This window comes from Perca flavescens, chromosome 16 (assembly GCF_004354835.1).
Source record: "Perca flavescens isolate YP-PL-M2 chromosome 16, PFLA_1.0, whole genome shotgun sequence".
Lineage (NCBI taxonomy): Eukaryota > Metazoa > Chordata > Actinopteri > Perciformes > Percidae > Perca > Perca flavescens.
In genome coordinates this window covers 16,525,788-16,539,734 of record NC_041346.1, presented here as the reverse complement: position 1 = coordinate 16,539,734, position 13,947 = coordinate 16,525,788, and the positions used below count along the sequence as shown (strand labels likewise).

Here is a 13,947-nt window from a genome sequence, read left to right as displayed (position 1 = left end):
ATTATGGGAAATGTAGCAGATATCCAACGTTTTGGACCTTGGCTTACAAACTAAAAGTTTGAATATCTTGACCCCTGTTGCATTCATTTTGACCATTCTTATTAAAGCCTGTCTCTTGCCGGTCCCCCAACTTTATGAAGGTGCTGTTATAATGTGCTTGAATAGGCCTACCCCTTTAATCAAATTTCATTCAGAAAGTGACTGATTTGTTAGTTTACTAAATGGTATGAAAGATGTGATAGCTCCCTCTACATAGACGTGTGTTGCATTAAAACGGATTTTATTCTATTTATTCTGTAATTTATTCTAGCTGTGTGAGTGTGGTTCTGTGGGAAATACCCCTTTACCCGGAACATGAATGGGGCACAATGGAGAACAGAAGAGGGCTCGCTCTCCGCGGTCACGAGAGCACTGGGCGAGTGACGTCACTTTCCTAAACCGGGCAACAGCCGTTGAGTTGAGTCCCGAGCGAGAGACAGGCAGGAGTCAGTGAACAACTTTTAATGTATGCGGGCCGTGTCGGGCCAGTGTGTCGGGGCGCACTGTTTTCTCCTCCTTTATGCATCCTCCTCCTGCTCGGCTCAGCTTAGGTTCGCTGTTTTCTCACCGGTTCGGTAGCGAATCTGTTTTTGGCACACAAAGCGGTGGTGTGTTAGTTTCTTTTATGTGTCCAGTCCTCCTGCGACCCCAACACATAACTGGGTAAGTCCATCCATCCATCCATCTTCGTCCGCTTATCCGGTGTCGGGTCGCGGGGGGAGCAGCTCCAGCAGGGGACCCCAAACTTCCCTTTCCCGAGCAACATTAACCAGCTCCGACTGGGGGATCCCGAGGCGTTCCCAGGCCAGGTTGGAGATATAATCCCTCCACCTAGTCCTGGGTCTTCCCCAGTGTGTCCAGTTATTGCATATCATGTAAGTATTTGTTGGTCGAAATGATGGCTAGTCATTTTTTTTACAATGCCTTCGAGAACTATTTGCATGTCTCAGTGGCAAATTGAGGCGTACCGTTCGGTTACAAAGCGTCCAATCTGATTGTTTGTGTACAATGATGCACGTCGCGCGCATTTGATACTTTTTGTGCTAAACTAGTACCCATGTTTGTGCATGTATTCATCATAGACTGTATAAAGAGGTTTTCATGCACAACTTCCATTGTTTTGAGGAGCAGTAAGCAAATATGCACAGGTAACGTTACTTGATTAACCGTGGTCTGAACTGCTTGTTGGTAACCGTTGACTTCATTTGTGCTCCAATAGAAAGTTTGACAATGGATTCAGTAGTCATTCAGTAGTTTGCTGTCCAACAGTGAGACAACATATTTGTTTGATATCTCTGTTCATTTTTTTTTTTATTAATTAGCTTCCTATATAATGTTCACATCCCCCTACACAGCTTAATTGTTTTCACCCCGTTTCCCATTGATGGGCTGCAAATGTATGTTAATCTGTGGTTGAATGCTGCCAGAGGAGCCCAGACATGGCTGTCCTTGATGCACCCACCTACACAGTCCTCTCAGTATCTGCCCACATAAAGATTCTTTCTAACTTGTGCTTTGTGTCTGCAAAACCTTTTGAGTGCATGCATTTTAAATATTATTCCTTCAGGACCCAACTGCCAGTTATCATTGCAAAGAGTTTCAAATTGGTTACATGGTGTTTTTTGTTGAAATACATGCAGACACAGAGCAATCTGGAAATGATAATAATGAAGTGATGGAGTAGACTTTTTACTGGCATGCTCACAATGATATTTTGGGAGTAAATCACTGACAAGGTCATTTCAGACATGAAATATTGGAAATAGCTAGAGGCAGTTAAGGTGCAAAAATACAGTCACCAGACATCCCCAAGGGCTCTCGGGTGATTTAAAACATCCTTATAGGAAACAATACAAAGCTGGATACCATTTCCAACAACAGGTTTAAATTAGAATTGCATGCGGGACGCAAAGTCCTTTCCCAAAACTACCCATTGATTGGAGATGAAGAGAGAGGAATGTAGAAGTGCTTCAGATGTGTTACAGCTTGAGAGTGCTGTGATTATGAAAGCATTGTACACATTTGCTTTTGTGCTGCTTATGAGGCTTTATTAAACAGCATTATTTAGTTTTTATAAGGTAAATGCTAATTTATTAAGGCTGTAGGTTATTGCCACCGTAAATCAGTGCTGCTGCACTGCACATTTACACCTCATATTGACTGTAACCTGTGTGGATACAGCGTCACAAAATACCTGATAAATCAGGTAGTTTAGTCTTTCAGAAACACATTTGAAATGGAGGCAAACATCACTGAGGCTGAGTTTAAACATCTGTCTTTGTTTCTTCACAGCCTTGACTGAGTGATTGAGCGAGTCACTGCATGGATCGGACTGAACATGAAGAGCCTTAAAGCAAAGTTTAGAAAAACCGATGTAAGTACTGTAACATGTGTTCACGGCTGTGTAAAGTGTGTGTACATGCAACCACGTGTGCACATGTGTGCCTGCATGGTTGGGTCAGTGTCTGTGTATATGCCTTGAGCAGTTGCGGATGATTTATGGGAGATTTTCTCAACCTTGGGGTCAGCAGCAGCAGCCCACGGCTTGTTGATATTTTACTATTTGAGAAAAAATAAACATGCTGGAAAAATAAAATAAATAGATTTAATCATAATGTCTGTGTAATCCCTTTTAGAGCTTCCTCCATGCTCCTGTAAACAGAAAAAAGTATGGCATGCTCAGTTTCACATGACAACTTGTCAGCTTAACTGCGGGTGTCATGAGAATTTTAGGACCTAAAAACAGGATGATTTGTTTGAGAAACCATGATTATATTATGGTGTTAGCGATATGACAGATTTTATACAGACATATTGAGTCACTATGGAAGGTGACTGTGAAAGTGATGCAAATTGTTTGATTAATCCTACAAAGACCACAAATCTCCTTTTTAGATACTGTGACTCTGCACCGTTCCAGGTGAGGTTTTGATCCTGCTGACTATGAGTCTTTAGGGAGGAATCTCTCTGTGTTGGTTCAGTCCTTCATTCGGTCACAGTCTAAGAAACTCTACACTCACAGGAAGTGAGGCGTCTCCACTGTGTCTGACTCATCTGTTGTCACAGTGACCGTAATGACACAGAACCAAACGCCAGACAGGAAAAAGCTGGAGGGTTGCTGAATGAATGAGATAAGTTTTAGGGGCTGGAGGGAGTGTCAGAAGTAGAGAAGTTGGTGAATGGAGAGAAGAATGCCTACTAAATGAGATACTAGGTTTATGTAGACATTTTCCATGAGATTGGGAGTGTGTGTCAGGGCAGGATGGTGAGCTTTGGTTAACTGGCGTGCTTTGTTGAGAGACTGTCCCACAGAGGAATAATTAGGTGGAGTACATCCCTGCTTTTACTCAAATAGCCACAATATACGGCAAGGCATAAGTAGTGCATGGATGTGTGTGTGAAGAGCAAGACCTTTTTTTTGCGGAGAGCAAAATTAAGTCACCAGGGACCCACCTATAGATCATCTGGAAGAACATTCAAATTTGAAGGAAAACAGAGGCACGTATATAAGCCTAGCAAATAGAAAAAAACAACATTGTATTCCAAGTTTTTGATCAGATTTGAACAGCCTGCAATTTTACATGGGTCTACCACCTTATATTAGTAAATTATTGCAAATTCAGTCAGCTATGTGGAGGAGTACAATAGTGTCTATTGTTCTAGAAAATGTTGAGTCCAGTATTGGACAGCAAGGTCACGGTAGTTCCTCCTTAGTGCGTAAAATGGATGGTGGCGGTCTCACCTTTACTGGGTGTTTTCCAGTCCAAACGTGTGTTGTTACAGTAAGTGTTGTAAACTGTTTGAGATAGATGCTTTCAGAGTGAATGCTTGTCCTCCCTGAAATAGCCAGTCATAGGCGGCATGAGCGGAAAAAAAGGGAAGAGCTGTGGATGTGAATGTTGCTTAGAAACACGACCGAAGCCATTTGCAGTCATGCATGCCTTTGCAGACCTCACCCCTCACACTTTCTTTCACTTTTTTGTATTATATATTGTAAAAATCACTTTATCAATGTATTGATGCAGTTCTGGAAAGGAAACAATGGAACTGTTGTGCCGTACCAGTCGTGTACCTAGACAGTTTTGATTGATGTACCAGTTCTCTTGCACCTCTTGTCACACATTATATAATAAAATGACAGCAATGAGGCATTATTGTTTTGCTGTAGAGAATTACATAATTTAATATCTGATCTGACTGCAAAAGCGTGTTTATTCTTTTTAAAAGAATAATTATCTAACACGTTACAACTATATTCTAATTTTGGACGATAATCTCTTCAGTTTTGTGAAATACAGTAAAAAAAAATAATACTTCTTTTTAATTAAAGGAAAGATCCATGGATATACTTAAAAACAAGAAACCTTTAGTGAAGTACAGATTCACTTTTTATGCAGAGGGATCCTGGGTAAAACAGTGCCCACTTGGTGAATAAAATGAATGGTCATGATTAAGTTATGCAGAAAATGGTTTCACAGGCCAGCATGTTTATCCTCTGAGCCAATAGTCATTCCATTGCTTTTTATAGAAACCCTGAACAACTGTAATAGAAAGAAAATATCTTGGTGGTTCTATTTTAGGCTGTGTCAGTGACAGATCTCTCAGGAATGTCTCCCCACCTAAAAAAAAGCCCAAACCAGCCCTTAATTTTTTTTTAAACAAAGCAATAGAAACTAATGTTCGTAAATAGCTTTACAATGAAGTAAAGACATTTCCCGTTAATGTGTAATGGAATCTGTGCTTTAGTGTCAAATCTTTTCTAAATGCTTTACTTAAGGGATCCACCTCTAGCCCAGTGAACTGAGTGCATCAGGCAGCCAAACCTTTACTCAATCAACTACAACATGAGGCCTAAATAAGGTATAAGATATGATACAGGCAGTATAAGGCCTCAATGCTGAGCTGGAGGATATGGCCTGATAATAAAAAGCTTGATTGTGTATTTTTCAAATTCATGGATGGTTCACGATTTCTCCACTCAAGCGAGAAAGGCCACAATATAATTCAAACGCATACAATAGACTTTGTATTAATCATCAACCACACTTACCATTTAAATTCACAACTAGCATTTTATTTCAAATTCTCTTCCACATCATGAATTTGAACACTGCTGAACTGCAGGAAATGCGTAACTAACTATGCACAAAATGTCTAGAACTTTCAATTTGATGCGATGGTACAGCCATAAATTATATATTGGGGTTTGAATATTAAACTCAAGATACAGTAAGGATGATATCTACCAAGAGAGAGATAAAGAATATGTATACAACACCATTGTCCTTTTATACCATCAGCTAATGAACAACTCAACCTCTGATAAACACATAAGCACATGCTATGATACTTTGCATTTTTTATCCTGTTTGTGGCTTAATCTCTCTTTTTTTTTTTTTTAATTCAGATGGTAGGGTGTTCTGTCTGGTGGTATTACTTTAGTTGTTAGTATTTATGCCAGGTTGTGTGAAGATTATCAGTGTACAGTCCTCTGAGACTACAAACACACTGCTACAGAAAAAAATTATAATTGCACACCACACATTGTACTGTGCTGGTTTAGGTAATTTTTTTCTTGGAAGGATTGAGACATTAGGCTGCAGAGTGCAAACTTAATTGTCATCAATATGAATTGAAATGAAACTGGCATTTAAAGCAGGACCTACCACTTCCATACTTTGTTACATTCTCCACTGTGGCTTTATTAACTTGATGCTGGGTAGCTTAAAATGCACTTCCTCTTTTTAAATATGACAAAAACACAACCTTTCTTACCACATTATTTGTGGGTGTGCTTGCGATCATTTTTTGACCTTGCAGTATATTTGGTTGTTATATTAAACTATGTTTGGCAGCAGAAATGGCATATAAACTAAAACTAGCCTAAATTGTTCAGCCAGACAGACTAATCAGAATGTTTCACCAGGTTAAGTTGACTGGCTATCTCAAATGCTGCACTGTGAATGCTCTGTAAGGCTAAGTAGTGTAAAAAACACCGCCTACGCTTAAGGTGCTTATGCATTTCCAACCTTGATATTAAACAGCTATATTGCTGCACAAAAAAAGATTAACTAAGAACTGAATGTGTGAATGATTTTCTCACAAATTATACAGCATTGGTAATAACAGTATTTCTTCTGCACTGGGATCATCATGGCTGTGTTGTGGTCTAACACTTTTTCCACATAAAATTTGTCCATCCAAATTTTGTGCATGCCAGTACCTAAAAGGGTGCACACCAGTGTTGCTTTATCAGCAGGTGTGTAGTTATGCAAGGTCACAGTGAATCAGAGCAATTCTTTTAAGTGTGTCTGTGTTTGTGTGTGTCTGTGTCTGTGTGTCTGCGTGTGCCTGAATGTGTCTTTGGAACATATCATTGACATTTTGGGATTCATTTGGGCTAATCCTATTGGGCTAGTAGTGTGTGTGTGTGTGTGCATGTGTGCATGTGTGCGTGTGTGAGCAGTGTATAAGACAAGCAGACGCTATAATCTGGTTTCTGGGAATGGGGTTGGCGATCAGCCACAAAGAGACTTACAGGCATTTTGCTTTAGCCATGTCTGAACAATCAGCTGTCAGAGATGGTTTTGCTGTGACCTGCACCAATTATGGCAATATTTTTGTGTTTGTCTTGTGTTCAAAGTAGGCCTTGTTTATTGGAATACAAGAAGACCAAGATTTAGCCCAGTTCAGTGTTACTAGGGCTGGATAGTGCTTAAAACGTTAAAATACTATTGCTGATACTGAGTTTCGGTACCAAAATGGTTGCATATTATGTGATACTTTTGTAATAACAAGACTATACAAACATGTAGTGTAGATCCAGCTTTGATAACCAGGCCTAAATAGTACTCTGTAATACTGTATATAGATTTAAACAAAGCAAAAATCACTTTACTATATAGTATATGTGTGTAGAAAATCATTCTACAAACATAATAGTTCATGAAACAACCTTAAACCTAGAAAAAACAGGCATGAGTAATAGTTATCTTTTATATAGGGAATCTTAATTAAATCTTGTAGTGTGCGTCGATCCTTTGAGACCACATTAAGGACTCCTGCTGTCCCTGCTGGTTGAGCAGAGCTGCTCTAAATTAGTTAATTTGCTTATACTGTTATCTTACTCTCGGCCCCTTACTACCATCCCCCAAGCACACACTGCTTACTGGCTGTGCTGTTGTGCACACATGCACACACATACGCATCCACAATCTGTGTTCGTTAATATGTGTGTATTCTATTGTTGACAGTTGTTCTAGTATTAAACCCTCACCCAGCCCTTCATACTGTCACACTACTTAAACCTGCTTCCCAGCTGCTAGACAAAGCAGGATTACTCAAGGCCTACACACACACACACACACACACACACACACACACACACACACACACACACACACACACACACACACACACACACACACACACACACACACACACACACACACACTTTCACATCCATGTGCAAAGACGGGTATCCACAGCATATGCACTGACACACACACACCCTCCTCTTATCATCCAGTCTCTCTGTACTTAATTAATGTGTGGATTATGCTGTCTTTTTCTATCTCAACACAGCTGTGTAATGGCTTCAAATTAATCTGAGCTATATGACCAAACTGTACATTACGGGTTGCTGTAATTTTTGACACTTATTAAAATGTATATAATCTGAATTTAACACTGGAGGGATTCCTTCTTATCAGTTGTGGAATGTCTCTACGGTGTTAACTAGAGCATTACTGCAAACAAAATCACATGCTGATCATCTGAAAATATTTCTAAAAGATTTGCACTGCTTGGTTGAAAACACTAGCCCATAATATTTTTCCTCTTTCTCAGTACATTGAGGAAAAAATGTTACACCCTACTTTTTCCATAAAAGTTTAAACTGCAGTCAAAAAATAAAAATCATTATATAGTAATAATGCGGCAGCCTCTCAATTATATAAGGTTTCTTTTTAACTGAAGCACAGCCACTTGGATCTGTTTGGTTTGGCATGGAATGGTTAGTTCTGGCTGGGTGTAGTGAAACGGTATTAGTTCTGGGAGTGACAGTAAAACCTCGGGGACTGCCCAGCATTAATCTGGGAGAGGGGGTGGAGGAAGGGTGTGTGTCTGTGGATGTGTGTTTGTCAGTCAGCAGGTGATAGTACAGCAGTCCAAGGGATAACTATGGCCCTGTTTACACTTACTGTGGTATTTTATTTGTAGACATTCAGCATAATCAGAGTCTACATCCAACAGAAAGTGTTAAAATTGCAGACTGATCTCATGAAGTGGCGTATGTATGACACGCCATTTTGGCGTGTTATCAAGACGCATAATCGCTTTTTAGCGTGTTTATCAATGCAATACGCCCGCCATTGACCTACATTACGAGTGAATTTTCGCCGTAGCGAGTAGTATAAAGGGACGTAGGTCCGCGTAATGGGGTTGGTTGGGGTGGTGGATGGGTAAACACAGGACTATCACCCAGGAGAGCTGGGATCACATCCCGCGTGGTTATTGTTTTTTAAGCTTTCCCCAATGTTTCTTTCCTAAACCCTAATGTTTATTGTTTTCCTTGTTTTCGTAATTTTTTTCCGTGTTTTTGTCGCTTTTTTTGTGTTACTAAAGCCTTTCCCTGTGTTCTTTTCCTAAACCCAACCTTTTTTTTTTTTTTTTTTTTTTTTTTTTTTTTTTTTACACGCGTGTGACGTTGTTCTCGCGATAGTATGTCACGTTCTCGTGATAACACGCAACATGGCGACGCCACGTGGTGGGTATGTTTACATCTGCTGTATACAGTGTAGACATACACGTGGATAGTAGAAAATGCATACAGATAACACGCCATTTGGCTTTAGGAAAGTGGCGTGTATGTTTACACAAAGTCATGATGCCATGTTGTAAAATTGATGTAAAAAGACATAAAGCCAATGCAGAGAAGGAAAATGAAAGGTGATATGGGTTCACCTATCAGTTGGGCTTAATCTTGTCAGGAGGATGAGCGACCCCACCAGCCTTTTCACCTAGTGGTCGACCGATAGGGGTTTTTCAATGGCCAAACTTAAATTTATTAACTTAAAAACATTTATTTAACGCAGTTATCATCGGCATTGTCTCTGTTTAGTTGTAGGCTATAACTTGCAGCATAGTTTTGAAAAAACAAAGAAAAAGAACGTTCCGTAATCGTGTGAAAGCTTCACAGTTACACTTACTGTCCCACAACCATCCCAAATGACAAAGCTGATAAATATTTTACTCATTGGGAGAAGAAGTCGGGGCTGGGGACATCCATACAATAGCTTTTCAAGCCCTGTAAGCTAGTTTAGCTGTTTTAAAGGCTTGCTGTCTGTGGCATTAATCGACTTGGTTAATCATCCGACCGATTAATCGATCTGTTACTTGTTTATTGCGGCCCAAAACAGAAATAAAAACTACCACACTTTTTAAATATTTAAAATAAAATAAAAAACACCAAGTTAAAAGAAACAAGTACGATACCTTAATTTTAAACAGTTCTGACAAACTATAAAAAAGAGTTTTCTAACTTTCTATTATTGATTAGTGAGAGCAGTCCTCGCCATGAGTACAATGTGTCAATCTTGACGTAAGCCATAAGCAGAAAGTGTATCATCTTGCCAAATGTCATTTAATCTTCATGGAACTGGCTTTATAGTCTAGTGATGGAAGAGTCCTGTCTTTGATAGTACTAGTGTGCTTACAGTAGCCTACTGTATGTAGCATGCAGATGACCAGTCCACTTACTGGTATGCTCGCCATGGTTAGCTAGTTGTTGATTGTAGGGCTGCAACTAACGATTATTTTAATAATCGATTAATCTGTTGATTATTTTTTCGATGAATCGGATAAAAAAAAAGCATTAATTTACATCAACTCAATACATGCATACTTATTGTTTTAGTTAATAGTTGTGTAAAGGTAAGTAACCCAAATAGCAGATACAGACAAGACAAGACAGACAGACACTTATTCATTAAATTATTACCATCATTGTAGTAAGTGCAAGTTAAGTTTGTTTATACACCACACACTATTATATTTGTCAACAATAACTGATATGGGACAAAGAACATAATATATACATAACAGATTGAAAAATGAATGGGCCAAAAAGGCGAGTGAATAAAACCGTGTCTTTAGTCTTGCAAAGTATACCACCCCTGCTTTATTACTGTTATTACCGAGCTAACGTTAGCTTGTCATGCTAGTCAGCTGGATAACAAGTAAACGGCAGCACCAGAAGAGCTACTGGAGGGACGGTACGTTCCTCACTTCAGAACGGAACAGAAGTAGGATAGTGTAGTGACTTTACCCTGCTGTTGAACTCCCTTCCTCCTCATCAAGGACTCCAGCATGTTTACGTTTTAGGTGCTGACTCATCACCGTGGTGCGCCCGTGCCATGCTTATCTTGCAATTAACACGTTTTTGATTTATTTAGTGTGAAATGCTCCCACACCTTGGATGACTTGGGTCATACTGATTTCTCTGCCTCCGCCGAGTGTTTTAGAACAACGTTACGGGTCTCTCCGGTCTCTCTCCGTATTTCCTCTACCCCCGCTCTGCTCTTTTTTCTTTTCTTTCTCTCCGCGCTGCTCCGCTCTGCGCTCAACTAAATTTTTTTTGTTATCTCCGCGACTAGGTGGCCTAATAGTTGCGCAACACAACGAATCGATAATTAAATTCGTTGCCAACTTTTTTAGTAATCGAATTTTATCGATTTTATCGATTCGTTGTTGCAGCCCTAGTTGATTACACTTGCCACTGTGGTTGCTGTTCTAAAATTTACAAAAATACAGACTTGAACTGGTTTAAATTAGTCCAAGGAAAGGCTGAGGAAAATGGCTTAGAGCCTTTTTAAACATAGATCCAATTAAAGCAGGAACTGCCCATGGGATCTCTTAATTCCTTATCACTTGTGTACATACAGCCAGGAAACCTGCTCATCAGCAAATACATGAAGCACTGAGCATGGTAAAGCAGGCGGGTGTGATCCTTGTGTCTGTGCATGTGTGCGTGGGCTTGTTTGTTGTCTGGTGTGGCTGTGAGGAGATTCAAGGTGCTTGTTTGCTGCGTTATGTACGTATATGTTTGTGTATTTATGTTTATGAAGATTTGTTTGTGAAGGTACATTTATCAGTGCAAGTTCAAAGATCTTAAGAAAACTGTGGCTGTACATCCAGCGTAGCATGACTCACTAGACTGTCTGTCGACATGTTTCAGAATGACATGTAGATGAAGTAATGGTGGGAGCGCCAGAGAGATAGACAAAAGCAGATAGGGTGGATAAGGGGAGTTCAGTTGAAAGGTTGTAGAGGAGAGGGAGGAGTTGTAAAGTATTATAATAATAATAAGAGAAGAGAGACAAAGATGAAGGAATAATGAGGAACAAGAACCGGATAAAGGAGGAGAGACTGGGATTGATGGGGAAGAGAGTGAGCAGGAGAGAAACCCTATATGAGCGAGAAGGGCAGGCTGGCTCCCCGCCCTGGTCGGGTTCAGACGGGTTGTTTAGTTTGGCCTGCGCCGCACAACTGGAACAATATTCATGCTAGGAGATGGATGGAGGGTTAGAATCAGTTCACCTGAAAAAAAACTATGAGAACTTTCCTTCATGAGACTTTTGGCATCACATTGCTTGATTTGCAGTGTAGGCCCAAGAGCTGTTTATGCTCACAAACGTTTCTGAGATGTGTTTTTAGTTCCATCTATTGTTTTGAGTGGTGGAAGAGTGACACAGTTTTATGGATATAACTTTAAAGTAGAGACAAACACTGTTTCAGATGTTTCCCAAAATCTTGTCCTTGGAGCTCAACAGAATGAGACTGTGTGATTTTTTTTTTTTATTTGACTCTACTTTGACTCTTTGTACACTGACAACTGTGTGCATGAACTACCCTATCCTGCCTGAAGTGAGGGATACAGTACATTTTTGCCCTACTCCACTGACTTTATGAGCAACCATTGAGCGTAATGAGGCTGGTTGCTTTCCAAGTCCAGCAGTGTTTATTTATAGGGCAGGAAAGGCTATTTGTGTCAGGAGGAAGTGTTACATGAGGGCTATTTTTTACTGGAGGTCTTCTTGCACCCATAAATGTCCTGTGCCGGACTTCTGCATCAATCCTTCAGCTTTAAATGAAGTACATTCGATGAAAAGAGCTGTGTAATAATTTGTATGCAAAGAGTTCTAGCAGTAAGATCATACTATATCAACATATATTAGGCTCATGTCTTTGTTGCAGCATTTAATGCACTAATCAAAACCTAGTATACTTTATATTGTCAAAAACCAATTGGGACAATTCCTAGAGTCATGGTGGCCTCATAGTATTCCTGTAACTACATAAGTTGTTTATGAGAGGAGCATAAGAAAAGCAGTAAAATGAGAGGTAATTAAAGAGGTCAAATGGAAATGTTGACTAAGTGAAGTGAAGAGAGGGTAAGGAGGGCTGATGGATGACAAGAGGACAATTTAGTTTTTCTTTCTGTAAGGTCTTAGTGTTGATGCCCTTTCATCAGTGGAAAGGCTGAGAGAGAGACTTATAAAACAATAACAAGATCACATCATATCTTTAGTTAATCAGTTAGAAAATAAATACAATGGTATTCCAATGCAGTTGTACTACCTTATGACAGTCTTATTATCTTAGTCTTAGTCTTAGTATGACAGGCCAATTTGTATGCCATTATTGGTGTGTTATAAAGACGCATACTCTTTTTAGCGTGTTTATCAATGCCGTTTGGCCTCCATTGACTTACATTACCTTGCGATTGCGTGTGAATTTACGGCGAAAATCTGCGTAGGGAGTTTGGTTGGGGTGGAGGATGGGTAAAACACAGGACTTTCACCCAGGAGAGCGGGGAATGCGTCCTGCGTGTGGCGTTTCCTTGCTCTCTTGTTTGTGTAAAACCAATCCCGTTCTTCTTTTCCTAAACTCAACCGTCTCTTTCTTATTTTCCTAAACCAAACCCCGTTCTTATTTTCGTAAACTCAACCGTCGCTTTCTTCTTTTACTAAAGCCAACACCGTTTTTTTTTTTTTTCTAAAACCCAACCGGTTCTTCTTTTCCTAAACTCAACTGTCGCTTTCTTCTCGTGATAACATGGCAAGACGGTGATAACGCGCGTGTATGTTTACGTCCGCTGTATACAGCGTAGACATACACGTGGCTAGCTCAAAATGTGTACAGATAACACGCCACTTGGCTTAAGAAAGTCGGCGTGTATGTTTACGCGAAGTCATGATACCACGTTGGTAAGTGTAAAGCAGAAACAAAGTGCTTTTTTTGGCATTTGGAGTACGAGATCCTCCGCTCCACTGCATTTAGCATTTACTCTCTGTATTAATAAACACAGATGAAGGAAAGCTAGAAATAACTAAAATAAGGATTCAAATTATGTACAATCATAACATTTCCTTTATTGCATGTTATTTGCAAACCTATTCACATCTAACAAATTATAACCAATTACACAATGGCAGACCTATGTTCTAAAATAAATTGATTGGTAATGATTCCTTTGAAAATGATTTATCATCAGTGTTTCTTGGGCACAGATATTCTCCTTGGCAGTCTCTGATGTTGGCAAAATTGGTTCAAAGAAGCACTCTTGGTTAGCAGACATTGAGTGTAAATATGGGTGCCATTCAACTTGGCTGTCCTAAGTGTCTCTAAAGGGGAACTCTGCCATTGTACACATCAAAGTCTGTTTACAGATCTTAGGGAGTGCTACTCCATATGTGAAAAAGTTCTATAAAGGCTACATTAGCTGCTACTTTAATAACACACCTGAATCTCCGACCAAACTGTTGGTGCGTTGTAGGTAATGTGTGCATTATGGACAATATATAGACTGTACCAACATTCACTAGTTTTGAAGGTAACGTATATTTA

At 39.7% G+C, this 13,947-nt stretch overlaps 1 protein-coding gene across 3 annotated transcripts in view; it reads left to right on the top strand.

Moving 5' to 3' along the window:
- The first annotated feature begins 405 nt into the window (after positions 1 to 405).
- The window catches only part of rai14 (retinoic acid induced 14), a 40,993-nt gene continuing 27,451 nt past the window's right edge, over positions 406 to 13,947 (top strand). The window contains exons 1-3 of one of the 3 annotated variants that reach the window (XM_028600843.1): positions 407 to 705; positions 890 to 914; positions 2,332 to 2,413. In XM_028600843.1, the coding sequence (XP_028456644.1) occupies positions 2,378 to 2,413 (36 nt within the window). In that variant the 5' untranslated portion in view covers positions 407 to 705; positions 890 to 914; positions 2,332 to 2,377. Of the gene's footprint in view, positions 706 to 889; positions 915 to 2,331; positions 2,414 to 13,947 lie in introns of all 3 variants that reach the window. The other 2 variants (XM_028600844.1, XM_028600842.1) reach the window with 2 other exon arrangements.